The 20087-nt window shown below is 40.1% G+C and overlaps 3 protein-coding genes and 1 pseudogene across 3 annotated transcripts; all 4 read left to right on the top strand.

The window, feature by feature from the left end:
- Window positions 1–2315: 2315 nt before the first annotated feature.
- On the top strand, window positions 2316–3096 carry LOC118560541 (annotated as a pseudogene).
- Window positions 3097–5350: 2254 nt separating this feature from the next.
- On the top strand, window positions 5351–6202 carry LOC105929303 (heat shock protein 30). Its single transcript, XM_036131621.1, has one exon. The coding sequence runs from the start codon at window positions 5434–5436 to the stop codon at window positions 6046–6048; it is 615 nt and encodes a 204-aa protein (XP_035987514.1). The 5' UTR covers window positions 5351–5433; the 3' UTR covers window positions 6049–6202.
- A 2101-nt stretch (window positions 6203–8303) lies between these two features.
- On the top strand, window positions 8304–9133 carry LOC118560540 (heat shock protein 30-like). The gene has a single exon (XM_036131624.1). It carries the CDS (start codon window positions 8375–8377, stop codon window positions 8987–8989), a length of 615 nt encoding a protein of 204 aa, XP_035987517.1. The 5' UTR covers window positions 8304–8374; the 3' UTR covers window positions 8990–9133.
- A 2196-nt stretch (window positions 9134–11329) lies between these two features.
- On the top strand, window positions 11330–12132 carry LOC105936579 (heat shock protein 30). The gene has a single exon (XM_036131623.1). The coding sequence runs from the start codon at window positions 11403–11405 to the stop codon at window positions 12015–12017; it is 615 nt and encodes a 204-aa protein (XP_035987516.1). The 5' UTR covers window positions 11330–11402; the 3' UTR covers window positions 12018–12132.
- The last annotated feature ends 7955 nt before the right edge of the window (window positions 12133–20087 follow it).

Below are 20087 nucleotides of genomic sequence, written 5' to 3'. Positions count from 1 at the left end.
GTTGTTTCACTTATGTAGCAGCAGTGCCCCCTGGAGGGTGAAGGAGAACACAGACAGGCTCAAAAGTTCACTTTTACATTCACACTGAGACTTTTACATCATAGGAAGTAAATATGTAAGTTTTATGATATTAACAGTATTAATCTCTTTAAAAAAAATGAATTGTTTTTGGCTTCCATATGTTGCTCTTTTTTAAGCCAAAAGCTGTTTTGATGTTTGCTGTGAATGACGAACAAGATCAATCTGAGCAGCTGTGTCCACATTTCTGAGGACAGTTGTTGGATTCTCAGATTCTCTTGCAATTTCCTGTTCTGGAGTACACAGGTGTGTGTATTTGCACAATATCAAGGTGGAGAGACGTCAGCAATAAACTTTACAGTGAACGAGAAGTACAAACGCACTGCAGGCACAAGAAATGCGCTGCAAACACAACACTGAGGCTACAACACAAAAAATGGAAGAAATTAGAAAGACAAAGTGTAACAGAAATTATGCTGACACACAAACTATATGCAAAGGCAAAATGCTGCAAGTTAAGAACAGCTGCAAAGTAGCGCCGTATACAGGAAGTGCTCCAGGCCACTAGGGTGAGACATTTCCACATCCTGCAGGGGGGATCCGACGTTTTTTAGCTCTCTGACCATCTAGCGCTGAGCACTTTAAGGTCCAGTGGTACCGACTTGGGGGGGAGGGGGGGGGGGGGTATTAACTTGGCTGGAAAAGTTTAAAATTCACCAAAAAACAATAATTAGTTGATTCATTTTCTAAATTATTCAACAATTTTTTCCTACAAATTGTTGGGATGAAACTTTTAAATGTTGAAAGAAAAAAAAAACAATCCGATAAAATTTTACAACTGATCATTTTTAGGGGAAAAAAATAGATAAACGTCTGTGGGTCAATAGGTTTTTTGGTCCATTTACATCTTTGAAAGTTTTTCTATTTTTTTCTATTTTAAATTGGGATTTAATAATAAAAAAAATAATAACTGCTCATGTGAAGCCTCTGTGTGGTCAACCAACCTCCTCTGGACCCCTGAAGGTCTTCTGGGGTTTCTGGTCCTGGGAGGACCAGGCTGGTTTCTGTCCAGAACATCCACCAGGGGCTGGGTTGAACCGAGACCTGGAGACTTTGAAGAAAACCCCAGTCTGGTTGCAGTTTTCCTGAAACATCTTCTCCAGTTGAGTGGGGAGTTCTGTCCGGCTGGGAAGGGTCGCAGCCATCAAGGGACGGAATGAGGAGTTCTGTTAGATGCTGAAGGTAATCGCCCTGATTGGTAATCTCGGTGTAACGAACAACAGAGCATTTTAACTGATCCACTTTTAGCTTCTGCATCCTTCAGCTTGGACTAAAAAGATCACTCAGAGAAATATAAATGGTGGACTAGTGAGCAAAGCAGAATAATAAGTCTGTCTTATTTTGAACTGAAACAAAGTTCCTGTTGATAAAAATCAAAACTTGTAAATTGTTAATATCATGTTTTGTTTAATCAGCTTCAGCAAATTTACCATTTAGGTACAGGTACAAATTATATCACTAATATTACTTCATTATGATGAGGTAAAAAAAAACACTGAAATATGTTTGGTATAGGTTTTAAATGTAATCAAAAAAAAAGTATTAAATACTAACTATATGGCTGCTGAGGTCTGACTTGTAATCATTTGACCTGAATCACTTAACCTGCTCATATAACAAATAGCATAAAAACAACTGCTCAAACTTATGCGCATTTTGAAAAAATATATTTTATAAATTAGTTTCTGTTTGAAGGCTAAAGAAAGCATAGATTCATTATTGTTAGCAGGCAATCTATAGCACTTATTATGAATATGCCCTATTCCTATAAAAACACAGTGAAATAAGTCCTCAGACATTTTCTTATATAACTTGTCTTTATTAAGGAGGAAAAAGAAATTTAACCCTTCGGATCAAACCATAAAGGGAAAAAAATTAAATTAGCTGAGATACAATTAGTAGAAACATTCTGTTCAATATAGTGCATTAATTCTAATTATATTTTCATTCATAAACTTGTTCGTAATAAACTTTAAACTAATATTTGTTTAACAGTGTCAAACATTGTGTTTTATACAACATAAAGTATTTTTTAGTTATCCACCAAAAACGACATTAGAAAACTTGAAATAAATGATGTTGGCAAAAAGCAACATGTGGAAGAGCAGATAAATTGTGTGAAAGAGCTCCACCCAGTGGAGTTCTGTGGTAATTACCAGAACCTTCCTGAAGCCTCTGGAGCTCCGCCTGTTGGAATATAAAGCTGGGACGGTCCCACTGACTGACAGAAAGCTCTACAAGCAGCAGAGGAGTGAAGAGACGCCTGAACAGAGATTCATCTGAAGACAAGAAGACTCCAGACTAAACAGGAGGAACATGCTGTGCTCTCATGGATTCCCGTCTGCCCTCAGTCCATTCATGGACTTCTCCTGGCCTGTACGCAGTCTGTGGCCAGAGGTCAGGCCTCTGTTCTACCAGCAGGATCTCCTGCAAAGAAACCTGCAAGAGCTGCGCAGCAGTCTTCAGCTGATGGACAAAGTTCAACGGCAGATCCTGGAGGACACGGAGCCTTTCAGGAGCAGCGTGGCTCTGCAGCCAGTCTCCTACCAGCTGGACAAAGAGGGAGAGCACTTTGGCCTAACCCTGGACACTCAAGGCTTTGCTCCAGAAGAGCTGTCAGTCAGGCAGGTGGGCAGGAAGCTGAGAGTCAGCGGCAAGACAGAGAAGAAACAAGAGGACGGCAAAAGGCTCCTACTCTTACAGACTGCAGCAGTTCAGACAGGAGTTTGATCTGCCTGAAGGGGTGAAGCATGAAAGACGTCAGCTGCAGCCTTTCTCCAGATGGAAAGCTCCACATCCAGGCAGCCAAAGTTGCTGCTGTTGAGGGCGGCCGACAGAGAGCTGACTATCAGGAGGAGCTCAGAGGAGGAAACACATCAGAGTGTGTGTTCACAAGCAGAAGACAGCCGAGCAGAGACAGACCACAGATCATAGGACAGACCTGCAGACATGGACTCACACACATGTTGATGTGCCAATGGAGGATTTTGATCGTTCTAACAGTGGTTGTAAGGATCAATGGCAATTTTGTACTTTAATGTATTTGTATATGGAAATATTTCTACAATAAATGGATAATTGAAAAACAGTTTTTCTACATGTGCTTTTATTTGACATCTTGCTAAACACACCTTAAAGGTATTAAGTGTCTCCACCATCAGGTATGTTAAAATTCAATTCAATTCAATTCAATTCAATTTTATTTATATAGCGCCAAATCATGAAACATGTCATCCTCAAAAATCTCATCAGAAAATTGGTTAAATACTTTGTTCCACAAAAAACTCTACACAAAGAACCTTAATAAGCACATAATTAAAAAGGTAAATTTCACATACTTACAAATATATTATAAATGATACCTTGAAACCATGAGTACTCAAGTATTTGCATTAATGACTAACATGCTAGAATTTAGGTTTGTATGCATCATGTTTCAACTGATCCTCCTTTGGATGTTGCAGCAGCTTCATTGGAGTAAATCTGTGGTAAATTCAATTAATTAACCTGAATTTGGAAAGTCACACACCCAGAGCATTTCAGAATGCAAACCAATCATGAAGTCAAAGGAATAATCTGCAGACCTCAGAGACAGGATTGTCTACACATCAAACTCTGGGGGAAAATTAACCACAGATTCCTGCTTAGAAGCACCAGGTGGGCATAATGACCTCTATCATCTCTAAGTGGAAGAAGCAGGGAACCCCCAGGACTCCTCCTAGAGCTGGCTGGCCTTCTTAAACCGAGTGACTGGGAAAGAAGGGCCTTAGTCAGGGATGTGACCAAGAATCTGACGGCCACTCTGTCAGAGCTCCAGTGTTGCTCTGTGGAGAGAGGAGAACCTTCTAAAAGGACATTGATCTCTGCAGCAATCCACCAATCAGGCCTGTAGGGTAGACTGACCTGATGGAAGCAACTCTTAGTAAGATGGACATGACAGTCTGCCTTGAGTTTACCAGAAATCACCCATAACACTTTCAGACTATGAGAAATTAAATGTCCCTAGTCTGATGGAATAGAGTAAACATTTTGGCATGGATTCAAAGCGCCATATTCTGAAGAAACCCAACATTGTTCATCACATGGAAAATACCATCCCTACAGTGAAGCATGGTAGTGGCAGTGTTATGCTGTAGGGATACTTTTCAAGTGGCAAGAATTAAAAGACTATTCAGAAAAGAGGGAAAGATAAATTCCTCAATTTTCAGAGATCCTGGATGAAAACATGCTCCAGAACGCTCTTGACCTCAGACAGACACAACGGTTCATCTTTCTGCAGGACAATGACAAACAGAAAATTACTACACATAATAAATGCTTTATTTCTTGCTATAACAAAGAATATTAATAAACGAAGAACAGATTTCATGGGGATAAAAGTCTTTAAGACAGCTGTAGCGTAAAACTATAAGAGAAACCGACTGTAAATATGGAAGTATTGGTCAAATGTCTGTGAAACATGCCTGAAACATATTAGCATTATATCAGCAATAATTGTTCATTATTATAAAAAATGTATAAACATTTTCGCTAATCAAACTTTTGAGCCTTATTAACAGTATAATATCTTAATTAGTTTCTGGTATGATTTAAATGCTAAACACAGGCTAAGATTTAGTTTTTTCAGCAGGCAATGTACAAGCACATATTATAAATATGCCCGTTTTTCAATAAAAACAAGAGAAATAAATCATTACATATTTTCTTATAAAGGTTGTCCTTGCACTGTAAGAAAAGGAGGATTAACCGTTGGGTTTTAAACTTTGATTTGAAAAGTTTATACTACACAAAATACTATTTTTATTGGATTTTCAGCACGTCATATAATCTCTAGGTACATTACAATGAATTTTTATAAGACAAAACATCTCAGACAATATACCCCCGACACAGATACAAGACAAGATACATTTACTAAAAACATTCTATGAAATCTACTACATTATAATAAGTATGATTTCATTCAGAAAGCTTTTTTAGATATATGTTTTTCCATAATGTTCTCAAAAACCTTAACCAATATTGGTTTAACAGGCTGAAACATTGTGTGTTTTATAAAACAAATTATTTTTATCTCTCCACCAAAAAACGACATTAGAAAACTTGAAATAAATGATGTTGGCAAAGAGCAGCATGTGGAAGAGCAGATAAATTGTGTGAAAGAGCTCCACCCAGTGGAGTTCTGTGGTAATTACCAGAACCTTCCTGAAGCCTCTGGAGCTCCGCCTGTTAGAATATAAAGCTGGGACGGTCCCACTGACTGACAGAAAGCTCTACAAGCAGCAGAGGAGTGAAGAGACGCCTGAACAGAGATTCATCTGAAGACAAGAAGACTCCAGACTAAACAGGAGGAACATGCTGTGCTCTCATGGATTCCCGTCTGCCCTCAGTCCATTCATGGACTTCTCCTGGCCTGTACGCAGTCTGTGGCCAGAGGTCAGGCCTCTGTTCTACCAGCAGGATCTCCTGCAAAGAAACCTGCAAGAGCTGCGCAGCAGTCTTCAGCTGATGGACAAAGTTCAACGGCAGATCCTGGAGGACACAGAGCCTTTCAGGAGCAGCGTGGCTCTGCAGCCAGTCTCCTACCAGCTGGACAAAGAGGGAGAGCACTTTGGCCTAACCCTGGACACTCAAGGCTTTGCTCCAGAAGAGCTGTCAGTCAGGCAGGTGGGCAGGAAGCTGAGAGTCAGCGGCAAGACAGAGAAGAAACAAGAGGACGGCAAAGGCTCCTACTCTTACAGACTGCAGCAGTTCAGACAGGAGTTTGATCTGCCTGAAGGGGTGAAGCATGAAGACGTCAGCTGCAGCCTTTCTCCAGATGGAAAGCTCCACATCCAGGCAGCCAAAGTTGCTGCTGTTGAGGCGGCCGACAGAGAGCTGACTATCAGGAGGAGCTCAGAGGAGGAAACACATCAGAGTGTGTGTTCACAAGCAGAAGACAGCCGAGCAGAGACAGACCACAGATCATAGGACAGACCTGCAGACATGGACTCACATACATGTTGATGTGCCAATGGAGGATTTTGATCTTTCTAACAGTGGTTGTAAGGATCAATGGCAACTTTGTACTTTAATGTATTTGTATATGGAAATATTTGTACAATAAATGGATAATTGAAAGACAGTTTTCTACATGTGCTTTTATTTTGACATCTTGCTAAACATACCTTAAAGGTATTAAGTGTTTCACCATTAGAAAATTGGTTAAATACTTTGTTCCACAAAAAACTCGACACATGGAACCCCAATAATTGCATAGTTAAAAAAGTAAATTTCACATATTTGCAAATATATTATAAATGATACCTTGAAACCATGAGTACCCAAGTATTTGCATTAATGGCTAACATGCTAGAATTTAAGTTTGTGTGCATCATGTTTTCACTGATCCTCCTTTGGATGTTGCAACAGCTTCATTGGAGTAAATCTGTGGTAAATTCAATTAATTAACCCGGATCTAGAAAGTCACACCCAGAGCATTTCAGAATGCAAACCAATCATGAAGTCAAAGGAATAATCTGCAGACCTCAGAGACAGGATTGTCTACACATCAAACTCTGGGGGAAAATTAACCACAGATTCCTGCTTAGAAGCACCAGGTGGGCATAATGGCCTCTATCATCTCTAAGTGGAAGAAGCAGGGAACCCCCAGGACTCCTCCTAGAGCTGGCTGGCCTTCTTAACCGAGTGACTGGGAAAGAAGGGCCTTAGTCAGGGATGTGACCAAGAATCTGACGGCCACTCTGTCAGAGCTCCAGTGTTGCTCTGTGGAGAGAGGAGAACCTTCTAAAAGGACATAGATCTCTGCAGCAATCCACCAATCAGGCGTGTAGGGTAGACTGACCTGATGGAAGCAACTCCTTAGTAAGAGGGACATGACAGTCTGCCTTGAGTTTGAGCCAGAAATCACCCATAACACTTTCAGACTATGAGAAATTAAATGTCCCTAGTCTGATGGAATAGAGTAAACATTTTAGCATGGATTCAAAGCGCCATATTCTGAAGAAACCCAACATTGTTCATCACATGGAAAATACCATACCTACAGTGAAGCATGGTAGTGGCAGTGTTATGCTGTAGGAATACTTTTCAAGTGGCAAGAATTGAAAAGACTATTCAGAAAAGAAGGAATATAAATTCAGCAATTTTAACAGAGATCCTGGATGAAAACATGCTCCAGAACACTCTTGACCTCAGACAGACACAACGGTTCATCTTTCTGCAGGACAATGACAAACAGAAAATGACTACACATAATGTTTTATTTCTTGCTATAACAAAGAATATCAATAAACAAAGGATAGATTTCATGGGGATAAAAGTCTTTAAGACAGCTCTAGCATAAAACTATAAGAGAACCGACTGTAAATATGGAAGTATTGGTCAAATGTCTGTGAAACATGCCTGAAACATATTAGCATTATATCAGCAATAATTGTTCATTATTATAAAAAATGTAATAAACATTTACGCTAATCAAACTTTTGAGCCTTATTAACAGTATAATATCTTAATTAGTTTCTGGTATGGTTTGAATGCTAAACACAGGCTAAGATTTAGTGTTTTTCAGCAGGCAATGTACAAGCACCTATTATAAATATGCCCGTTTTTCAATAAAAACCAAGAGAAATAAATAATTAGATATTTTCTTATAAAGGTTGCCTTGCACTGGAAGAAAAAGAGGATTAACCGTTGGGTTTAAACTTTCATTTAAAAAGTTTATACTACACAAGATACATTTTTATTGGATTTTCAGCACGTCATATACTCTCCAGGTACCTTCCAATTAACTTTTATAAGACAAAACATCTCAGACAATATACCCCGACACAGATACAAGACAAGATACATTTACTAAAAACATTCTATGAAATCTACTACATTATAATAAGTATGATTTCATTCAGAAAGCTTTTTTAGATATATGTTTTTGCCATAATGTTCTCAAAAACCTTAACCAATATTGGTTTAACAGGCTGAAACATTGTGTGTTTTATAAAACAAATTATTTTTAGCTCTCCACCAAAAAATGACATTAGAAAACTTGAAATAAATGATGTTGGCAAAGAGCAACATGTGGAAGAGCAGATAAATTGTGTGAAAGAGCTCCACCCAGTGGAGTTCTGTGGTAATTACCAGAACCTTCCTGAAGCCTCTGGAGCTCCGCCTGTTAGAATATAAAGCTGGGACGGTCCCACTGACTGACAGAAAGCTCCACAAGCAGCAGAGGAGTGAAGAGACGCCTGAACAGAGACTCATCTGAAGACAAGAAGACTCCAGACTAAACAGGAGGAACATGCTGTGCTCTCATGGATTCCCGTCTGCCCTCAGTCCATTCATGGACTTCTCCTGGCCTGTACGCAGTCTGTGGCCAGAGGTCAGGCCTCTGTTCTACCAGCAGGATCTCCTGCAAAGAAACCTGCAAGAGCTGCGCAGCAGTCTTCAGCTGATGGACAAAGTTCAACGGCAGATCCTGGAGGACACAGAGCCTTTCAGGAGCAGCGTGGCTCTGCAGCCAGTCTCCTACCAGCTGGACAAAGAGGGAGAGCACTTTGGCCTAACCCTGGACACTCAAGGCTTTGCTCCAGAAGAGCTGTCAGTCAGGCAGGTGGGCAGGAAGCTGAGAGTCAGCGGCAAGACAGAGAAGAAACAAGAGGACGGCAAAGGCTCCTACTCTTACAGACTGCAGCAGTTCAGACAGGAGTTTGATCTGCCTGAAGGGGTGAAGCATGAAGACGTCAGCTGCAGCCTTTCTCCAGATGGAAAGCTCCACATCCAGGCAGCCAAAGTTGCTGCTGTTGAGGCGGCCGACAGAGAGCTGACTATCAGGAGGAGCTCAGAGGAGGAAACACATCAGAGTGTGTGTTCACAAGCAGAAGACAGCCGAGCAGAGACAGACCACAGATCATAGGACAGACCTGCAGACATGGACTAACATACATGTTGATGTGCCAATGGAGGATTTTGATCTTTCTAACAGTGGTTGTAAGGATCAATGGAAATTTTGTACTTTAATGTATTTGTATATGGAAATATTTCTACAATAAATGGATAATTGAAAGACAGTTTTCTACATGTGCTTTTATTTTGACATCTTGCTAAACACACCTTAAAGGTATTAAGTGTCTCCACCATCAGGTATGTTAAAATTCAATTCAATTCAATTCAATTTTATTTATATAGCGCCAAATCATGAAACATGTCATCTCAAAAATCTCATCAGAAAATTGGTTAAATACTTTGTTCCACAAAAAACTCTACACATAGAACCTTAATAAGCACATAATTAAAAAGGTAAATTTCACATACTTACAAATATATTATAAATGATACCTTGAAACCATGAGTACTCAAGTATTTGCATTAATGACTAACATGCTAGAATTTAGGTTTGTATGCATCATGTTTCAACTGATCCTCCTTTGGATGTTGCAGCAGCTTCATTGGAGTAAATCTGTGGTAAATTCAATTAATTAACCTGAATTTGGAAAGTCACACCCAGAGCATTTCAGAATGCAAACCAATCATGAAGTCCAAGGAATCATCTGCAGACCTCAGAGACAGGATTGTCTACACATCAAACTCTGGGGGAAAATTAACCACAGATTCCTGCTTAGAAGCACCAGGTGGGCATAATGGCCTCAATCATCTCTAAGTGGAAGAAGCAGGGAACCCCCAGGACTCCTCCTAGAGCTGGCTGGCCTTCTTAACCGAGTGACTGGGAAAGAAGGGCCTTAGTCAGGGATGTGACCAAGAATCTGACGGCCACTCTGTCAGAGCTCCAGTGTTGCTCTGTGGAGAGAGGAGAACCTTCTAGAAGGACATTGATCTCTGCAGCAATCCACCAATCAGGCCTGTAGGGTAGACTGACCTGATGGAAGCAACTCCTTAGTAAGAGGGACATGACAGTCTGCCTTGAGTTTGAGCCAGAAATCACCCATAACACTTTCAGACTATGAGAAATTAAATGTCCCTAGTCTGAAGGAATAGAGTAAACATTTTGGCATGGATTCAAAGCGCCATATTCTGAAGAAACCCAATCATTGTTCATCACATGGAAAATACCATACCTACAGTGAAGCATGGTAGTGGCAGTGTTATGCTGTAGAGATACTTTTCAAGTGGCAAAAATTGAAAGACTATTCAGAAAACAGGGAAATATAAATTCCTCAATTTTCACAGAGATCCTGGATGAAAACATGCTCCAGAACGCTCTTGACCTCAGACAGACACAACGGTTCATCTTTCTGCAGGACAATGACAAACAGAAAATTACTACACATAATGCTTTATTTCTTGCTATAACAAAGAATATCAATAAACAAAGGATAGATTTCATGGGGATGAAAGTCTTTAAGACAGCTCTAGCATAAAACTATAAGAGAACCGACTGTAAATATGGAAGTGTTGGTCAAATGTCTGTGAAATATGCCTGAAACATATTAGCATTATGTCAGCAATAATTGTTCATTATTATAAAAAATGTAATAAACATTTTCGCTAATCAAACTTTTGAGCCTTATTAACAGTATAATATCTTAATTAGTTTCTGGTATGATTTAATTGCTAAACACAGGCTAAGATTTAGTGTTTTTCAGCAGGCAATGTACAAGCACCTATTATAAATATGCCCTTTTTTCAATAAAAACAAAGAGAAATAAATAATTAGATATTTTCTTATAAAGGTTGCCTTGCACTGGAAGAAAAAGAGGATTAACCGTTGGGTTTAAACTTTCATTTAAAAAGTTTATACTACACAAGATACATTTTTTATTGGATTTTCAGCACGGCATATACTCCCCAGGTACATTCCAATGATTTTTATAAAACAAAACATCTCAAACAATATACCCCCACACAGATACATGACAAGATACATTTACTAAAAACATTCTATGAAATCTACTACATTATAATAAGTATGATTTCATTCAGAAAGCTTTTTTAGATTAATGTTTTCGCCATAATGTTCTCAAAAACCTTAAGCAATATTGGTTTAACAGGCTGAAACATTGTGTGTTTTATAAAACAAATTATTTTTATCTCTCCACCAAAAAACGACATTAGAAAACTTGAAATAAATGATGTTGGCAAAGAGCAACACGTGGAAGAGCAGATAAATTGTGTGAAACAGCTCCACCCAGTGGAGTTCTGTGGTAATTACCAGAACCTTCCTGAAGCCTCTGGAGCTCCGCCTGTTAGAATATAAAGCTGGGACGGTCCCACTGACTGACAGAAAGCTCCACAAGCAGCAGAGGAGTGAAGAGACGCCTGAACAGAGATTCATCTGAAGACAAGAAGACTCCAGACTAAACAGGAGGAACATGCTGTGCTCTCATGGATTCCCGTCTGCCCTCAGTCCATTCATGGACTTCTCCTGGCCTGTACGCAGTCTGTGGCCAGAGGTCAGGCCTCTGTTCTACCAGCAGGATCTCCTGCAAAGAAACCTGCAAGAGCTGCGTAGCAGTCTTCAGCTGATGGACAAAGTTCAACGGCAGATCCTGGAGGACACGGAGCCTTTCAGGAGCAGCGTGGCTCTGCAGCCAGTCTCCTACCAGCTGGACAAAGAGGGAGAGCACTTTGGCCTAACCCTGGACACTCAAGGCTTTGCTCCAGAAGAGCTGTCAGTCAGGCAGGTGGGCAGGAAGCTGAGAGTCAGCGGCAAGACAGAGAAGAAACAAGAGGACGGCAAAGGCTCCTACTCTTACAGACTGCAGCAGTTCAGACAGGAGTTTGATCTGCCTGAAGGGGTGAAGCATGAAGACGTCAGCTGCAGCCTTTCTCCAGATGGAAAGCTCCACATCCAGGCAGCCAAAGTTGCTGCTGTTGAGGCGGCCGACAGAGAGCTGACTATCAGGAGGAGCTCAGAGGAGGAAACACATCAGAGTGTGTGTTCACAAGCAGAAGACAGCCGAGCAGAGACAGACCACAGATCATAGGACAGACCTGCAGACATGGACTCACATACATGTTGATGTGCCAATGGAGGATTTTGATCTTTCTAACAGTGGTTGTAAGGATCAATGGCAACTTTGTACTTTAATGCATCTATATATGGAAATATTTGTAAAATAAATGGATAATTGAAAGACAGTTTTCTACATGTGCTTTTATTCTGACATCTTGCTAAACACACCTGAAAGGTATTAAGTGTTTCACCATCAGAAAATTGGTTAAATACTTTGTTCCACCTAAAACTCTACATATGAAACCCAATAATCACATTGTTAAAGTAAATTTCACAAGCACCAGGTGGGCATAATGGCCTCTATCATCTCTAAGTGGAAGAAGCAGGGAACCCCCAGGACTCCTCCTAGAGCTGGCTGGCCTTCTTAACCGAGTGACTGGGAAAGAAGGGCCTTAGTCAGGGATGTGACCAAGAATCTGACGGCCACTCTGTGAGAGCTCCAGTGTTGCTCTGTGGAGAGAGGAGAACCTTCTAAAAGGACATTGATCTCTGCAGCAATCCACCAATCAGGCCTGTAGGGTAGACTGACCTGATGGAAGCAACTCCTTAGTAAGAGGGACATGACAGTCTGCCTTGAGTTTGAGCCAGAAATCACCCATAACACTTTCAGACTATGAGAAATTAAATGTCCCTAGTCTGAAGGAATAGAGTAAACATTTTTGCATGGATTCAAAGCGCCATATTCTGAAGAAACCCAACATTGTTCATCACATGGAAAATACCATACCTACAGTGAAGCATGGTAGTGGCAGTGTTATGCTGTAGGGATACTTTTCAAGTGGCAAAAATTGAAAGACTATTCAGAAAAGAGGGAAATCTAAATTCCTCAATTTTCACAGAGATCCTGGATGAAAACATGCTCCAGAACGCTCTTGACCTCAGACAGACACAACAATTCATCTTTCTGCAGGACAATGACAAACAGAAAATTACTACACATAATGTTTTATTTCTTGCTATAACAAAGAATATCAATAAACAAAGGATAGATTTCATGGGGATAAAAGTCTTTAAGACAGCTCTAGCATAAAACTATAAGAGAACCGACTGTAAATATGGAAGTATTGGTCAAGTGTCTGTGACTGCACAGTGGCGCAGTGGGTAGTGCTGTTGCCTTGCAGCAAGAAGGTCCTGGGTTCGAGTACACCCCTGGGTCTTTCTGCATGGAGACACTTAATACTTTAATAAAGGTACCTTAATAAAATACCTTAATAAAGGTATTAAGTGTCTCCACCATCAGGTATGTTAAAATTCAATTCAATTTTATTTATATAGCGCCAAATCATGAAACATGTCATCTCAAAAATCTCATCAGAAAATTGGTTAAATACTTTGTTCCACAAAAAACTCTACACAAAGAACCTTAATAAGCACATAATTAAAAAGGTAAATTTCACATACTTACAAATATATTATAAATGATACCTTGAAACCATGAGTACTCAAGTATTTGCATTAATGACTAACATGCTAGAATTTAGGTTTGTATGCATCATGTTTCAACTGATCCTCCTTTGGATGTTGCAACAGCTTCATTGGAGTAAATCTGTGGTAAACTCAATTAATTAACCTGAATTTGGAAAGTCACACCCAGAGCATTTCGGAATGCAAACCAATCATGAAGTCAAAGGAATCATCTGCAGACCTCAGAGACAGGATTGTCTACACATCAAACTCTGGGGGAAAATTAACCACAGATTCCTGCTTAGAAGCACCAGGTGGGCATAATGGCCTCTATCATCTCTAAGTGGAAGAAGCAGGGAACCCCCAGGACTCCTCCTAGAGCTGGCTGGCCTTCTTAACCGAGTGACTGGGAAAGAAGGTCCTTAGTCAGGGATGTGACCAAGAATCTGACGGCCACTCTGTGAGAGCTCCAGTGTTGCTCTGTGGAGAGAGGAGAACCTTCTAAAAGGATATCGATCTCTGCAGCAATCCACCAATCAGGCCTGTAGGGTAGACTGACCTGATGGAAGCAACTCCTTAGTAAGAGGGACATGACAGGGTGCCTTGAGTTTGAGCCAGAAATCACCCACAACACTTTCAGACTATGAGAAATTAAATGTCCCTAGTCTGATGGAACAGAACAAACATTTTGGCATGGATTCAAAGCGCCATATTCTGAAGAAACCAAACAGTGTTATGCTGTAGGGATACTTTTCAAGTGGCAAGAATTGAAAAACTATTCAAAAAAAGAGGGAAAGATAAATTCAGCAATTTTTACAGAGATCCTGGATGTAAACATGCTCCAGAATGCCCTTGACCTCAGACAGACTAAACGGTTTATCTTTCAGCAGGACAATGATAAACAAAAAAATACTACACTGTCATAGTTTGGGTTTTGTTTCTTTTTGTTGGGTTATTTTTTATTTGGATTTTTGATACCTTTTTCGAAGACCGTCTCTGGAATCTGCCCTTGGGGGGGGGGGGGGGGGGGGGGGGGGGGGTCTATCATAGTTTGGGTTTTGTTTCGTTTTACTTTTGGACTAATTGAGACTGTTTCTTATGTAGGCTGTCACACCTTTGCCATTAACCAATCAGTTCAGTCCACATCCAGCCACCAACCTTCTTTAGATTCAATTCAATTCAATTCAATCTTATTTATATAGCACCAATTCATGAAACATGTCATCTCAGGGCACTTTACAAAGTCAAATTCAATCATATTATACAGATTGGGTCAGATTATACAGATTAATCAAAAATGTCCTATATAAAGGAACCCAGTTGATTGCATCAAAGTATTCATTCCTGGAGAAGTGTAGAGCCACAGGGAAAGTCCATGGCTTTGCAGCAATCCCTCATACTGAGCAAGCATAAAGCGACAGAAGAAAGAAAAACTCCCCATTAACGGGAAGGAAAACCTCCAGCAGAACCAGGCTCAGTATGAACGGTCATCTGCCTCGACCGACTGGGGGTTACAGAAGACAGAGCAGAGACACAACAAGAGAGACAAAAAAGCACAGAAGCACACATTGATCCAGTAATCGGTTCTACATTAGATGGTAATAACGGGTGATCTGTCTTCTCTGGATGATGTCACAGTTAACAGAACGCCAGACCAGGTGTACTTACTATGAAGAAAAAAGAGAGAGAACAAAAAGTTAAAAGCTGAAATGACAACGGTCAATTCAATGCAATGCAAAACTGGAGAACAGTAGACTGAAGAACAGTAGAAATCAGTAGAGTGAGAAAATTAGACCCTGATGTCCTCCAGCAGCCTAAGCCTATAGCAGCATAACTATAGAGGTAGCTCAGGGTAACATGAGCCACTCTAACTATAAGCTTTGTCAAAAAGGAAAGTTTTAAGATTAGTCTTAAAAGTAGATAGGGTGTCTGCCTCACGGATCAAAACTGGGAGTTGGTTCCACAGGAGAGGAGCCTGATAGCTAAAGGATCTGCCTCCCATTCTACTTTTAGAGACTCTAGGAACCACCAGCAGACCTGCAGTCTGAGAGCGAAGTGCTCTGTTAGGAACATACGGGGTAATCAGAGCTCTGATATGATGGAGCTTGATTATTAAGGGCTTTATACGTTAGAAGAAGAATTTTAAATTCTATTCTTGATTTAACAGGAAGCCAATGAAGGGAGGCTAAAATTGGAGAAATATGATCCCTCTTGTTGATTTTCATCAGAACTCTTGCCGCAGCATTTTGGATCAGCTGAAGACTTTGAACTGCATTTTGTGGACTTCCTGATAGTAAAGAATTACAATAGTCCAGCCTTGAAGTAACAAATGCATGGACTAGTTTTTCATCATCACCCCTGGACAGAATGTTTCTAATTGTGGCGATATTCCGGAGGTGAAAAAAGGAAACTCTGGAAACCTGTTTAATATGGGATTTAAATGACATGTCTTGGTCAAAACTAACACCAAGATTTTTTTTACTTTATTACCAAAGGCCAAGTTAATGCCATCCAGATTAAGTGATTGACAAAAAGGTTTATTTTTTGAGGACTCTGGTCCAAAGATTACAACTTCTGTCTTGTCAGAATTTAAATGCAGGACATTTAAAGTCATCCAGCTTTTGATGTCACCAAGACATGACTGCAGTCGAAGTAACTGATTGGATTCATCAGGATTTATGGATAAATATAGTTGAGTATCATCAGCATAACAGTGGAAATTAATCCCATGCTGTCTGATAATTTTGCCAATCGGAAGCAGATATATATATATATATATATATATATATATATATATATATATATATATATATATCGTAAAGAGAATTGGTCCAAGGACTGAACCCTGTGGTACTCCAGGGACTGAAACTCTTCAAGTAGGTCATTACATTGTGAATGTTCACGAAGTTCATTAGTCACTACTTTCTCAAGAATTTTAGATAAGAAAAGAAGATTAGATATAGGTCTGTGATTTACTTCTTGATCAAGAGAAGGTTTCTTAAGTAAAGGTTTAATAACAGCTACTTTAAAAGCCTGTTGTACATATCCATTTACCAAGGATAGATTAATCATGTCTAAAATAGAGCCACTGATCAAAGGGAATATATCCTTAAACAACTTGGTTGGGATTGGGCTAACATACAGGTAGAACAGGGATGGGCAACTTCCATGATAAAGAAGGCCAAATTTTTTTCAGCACGACCATTGGAGGGCCACATGACCACGCACTTCAAATAATTGGATATGAAAGACGCTACAAATTATTCTCAACAAGAACAAATTTTAGATGAATTTATATCTGTATGTTTACTGCACCAACATATAACTATTTTCTGCATATAAATGCATTTCAATATGTCCTTAAGCAAAAGACAAACCGTTTGCTTTAAAAAAAATTGCAAAAAAGGAATTTAAACTCCTCCATATCAATGCATTCAGGAGCATGGGACATTTCAAATTTACAAGGAAAGAGGCATAAAACGGAACAGAACTTAACTCAAACAATAATGTGTCTATCCAGAAACAGCGTGGGCTTTCTTACAATACTGAATGCTCTATAATTGTATTTCTGTTATTTTTTGATTATGCACATCTGTTAGCTTTCTATTCTGAAAAATCTAATGTCCCACCCTCCTGAATGCACCATAGCTTTCTGACGCTCACGAACGCATCACACTGGTCTGTGAACGCTGTGTCTGCATGTTTGATCTTCCGCTTAAGACAAAGCTTTGCAGTTTCACAACTCACGTCGGCTCTCACGGTTTATTGTTGTGTGTGTGAGTGAGAAGAGACCACAACAAATAAATCACCCGTACCTCTAGGGAACGCAAAAACCTTTGTGAGGGAACGCAAAAAAAAAAAGAATTCCCCATGTCCTTACTTCTTCCCATTTTGTCTGAAAAATGTGACTTTCTCGGTCAAGTTTTCCCTTTATGCCACTGCTAGTGGCCATGGCTCTTGACTTTCTTCGTCGCTGTTGCAAAGCGGCCCGTGCCCGCTATTGTTTGGGTACGGCAAACCCTCTATCGGTCAAACATATAATTACAAGTTTTTATTTTTATTTTTTTATTATTAAATTATTATTTATCTATTCGCGGGCCGCACTGAGTTATGACGAGGGCCGTGTGCAGCCCCCTGGCCGCCAGTTGCCCATCCCTGAGGTAGAAGGTTTAGATGAAGCTAAAATTTTAGATAGCTCAGAAAGCTCTACTGCTTCTAAACAGTTCAGGCACCGCGCAGGTTCTAAAGATTCCTCCAATGCTGCCTCACTTACTGAGGACGAGATAATCATGTTTGGGAGGATGCCAATTATTTTGTTTTTATTGGAATCAGTTTTATTTATGAAGAATCCCATAAAGTCATTACTGCTAAGAGCTAAGGGAATGAATGGATCAACGGAGCTGTGACTCTGAGTAAGTTTGGCAACTGTACTGAACAGAAATCTAGGATTATTTTTATTCTCCTCAATTAATGATGAAAAATAGGCTGCTCTAACTCTGCGAAGGGTCTTGTTATACAACAATAGACTGTCCCTCTAGATTAGGTAGGATCTACAGCCTTCTGGAAGCTAAAATCTCATGGAACCCTCTTTTAGGGGTGGAGAACTCAGTTAGATTAAACTCAAATGTTATTAAAAAATGATCAGATAGGACAGGGTTGTGAGAAAATACTGTTAATTCTTCACAATCAATGCCATATGTCAGCACAAGGTCTAAAGTATGGAGCTAAGAGTGCGCATTTTGCACATTTTGAGCAAAACCAATTGAATCTAGGATAGTTTTAAAGGCTACACTAAGGTTATCACATTCTGTGTCAATATGAATGTTGAAATCCCCCACTATAATAACCTTGTCAGTGTTTATCACCAAATCAGATAAGAAATCTGTAAGGGCCCGGTGGACGATACAAAACAACAAACAGAAGAGGTTTTATTGCTTTGCAGTTTGGATGAGGGAAACTGAGGGTTAAATGTTCAAAAGAACTGTAATTATTAGTTGGCCTGAGACTAATTAATAAATCAGACTGAAAGATGGTTGCCACCCCTCCTCTTCTTCCCGCAGATCTGGGAATGTGGAAATTTAAATAATTAGAGGGAGTTGACTCATTTATAACGTAGTCCTCTTGTAGCCAGGTTTCTGTGAGACAAAATAAATCAATCTAATTATCAGAAATCAATTGATTAACTAACAAAGTCTTTGGAGGGAGAGACCTTATATTTAATAGACCACATTTAATAGTTTTACTTTTTTGGTTCAAGATGAGCTGTATTGATTTTTATTAGATTTTTTATGATTTGTTCCTTTTAGATAAGTTTTTGATCTGTTAAGTTTTGGCCGTGGGAAAGACACCGTCTCAATAGGGTAATGGGTGGGTAACAGTACAGAAGCTGCAGAGAGGTGTGTTAAACTACGGCTCTGCTTCCTGGTCTGGACCCTGGGTTGTCAGCATTTAGGAGAACTAATAAATCCGGCCAGGTTCCTAGAAAGAAGAGCTGCACCATCCAAAGTGGGATGGATGCCATCTCCGGATCAGACCAGGTTTTCCCCAGAAAGTTCTCCAGTTATCAATGTAGCCCACGTCGTTTTCAGGACACCACCTAGACAACCAGCGGTTGAATGATGACATGCGGCTAAACATGTCATCACTGGTCAGATCAGGCAGGGGACCAGAAAAAATTACGGAGTCCGACATTGTTTTAGCAAACTTACACACCGAAGCAACACCAACTTTAGTGACCTCCGATCGGCGTGTGTCATTACCGCCAGCGTGAATAACAATCTTACTGTATTTACGCTTATCCTTAGCCAACAGTTTCAGGTAGGATTTGATGTCGCCCATTCTGGCCCGTGGCAGTCATTTGACTATGGTCCCTGGTGTCTTTAGTGCTACGTTTCTGACTATTGAGCTGCCAATCACCAGGGTCAGCTTCTCAGCGGGTGTGTCGCTGAGTGGGGAAAATTTATTAGAAACGCAGAGTGGTTGGTGGTGACCTGGTGGCTGAAATCTAGAGCTATGCTTCCTACGAACCGTCACCCAGCCAGCCTGGAAGCGGATGGAAGAGTCGGCATTTTGATCAGCCAGCACAGGTGGCTGATCAAAATGGCAACTTTCTATTTTTAATTAGGACAAAATTATTATACATATGTTAAAATAGGGTGATTGGTGGCCTAGTGGTTAGAGCAGTGTGCTTGCACTCTAAGAGGGTTGCAAGTACACAGTTCAATCCCCATAGCCTGCACTCTAGGTCCGTGAGCAAGACCCTTAATTCCCGATTGCTCCCCAGGTTTCGCACAGTGGCAGCCCACTGTATCCCAAGGGGATGGGTTAAGATGCAGAAGTGAATTTCGCCATTGTGAGATCAATAAAGTTAAATTATTATTATTATTATTATTAAAATCCTAAAATTATAAAATGTTAGGTAAAACACAAAGTGATCACAGTTTGCTTTCCATGGAATAAAATATTCTGCTTGTGGTTTTGTTTCTGCACCTATTAAACCAGCTATTGTTTATGCTGAAGTCATTTCCAGGCAACTCGGTGCTCTTGTTGCATGTCTGATCTGGCCACTCTGACTAACAGTTACTGGAATGCAGCCGCTCCATTTCCTGTGAGGAGGTCCTCATGGATTTCACAATCT

The sequence above is a fragment of the Fundulus heteroclitus genome, unplaced genomic scaffold, assembly GCF_011125445.2.
Source record: "Fundulus heteroclitus isolate FHET01 unplaced genomic scaffold, MU-UCD_Fhet_4.1 scaffold_446, whole genome shotgun sequence".
In the NCBI taxonomy this organism is placed as follows: Eukaryota; Metazoa; Chordata; class Actinopteri; order Cyprinodontiformes; family Fundulidae; genus Fundulus; species Fundulus heteroclitus.
This window is presented reverse-complemented; position numbering and strand designations above follow the sequence as displayed.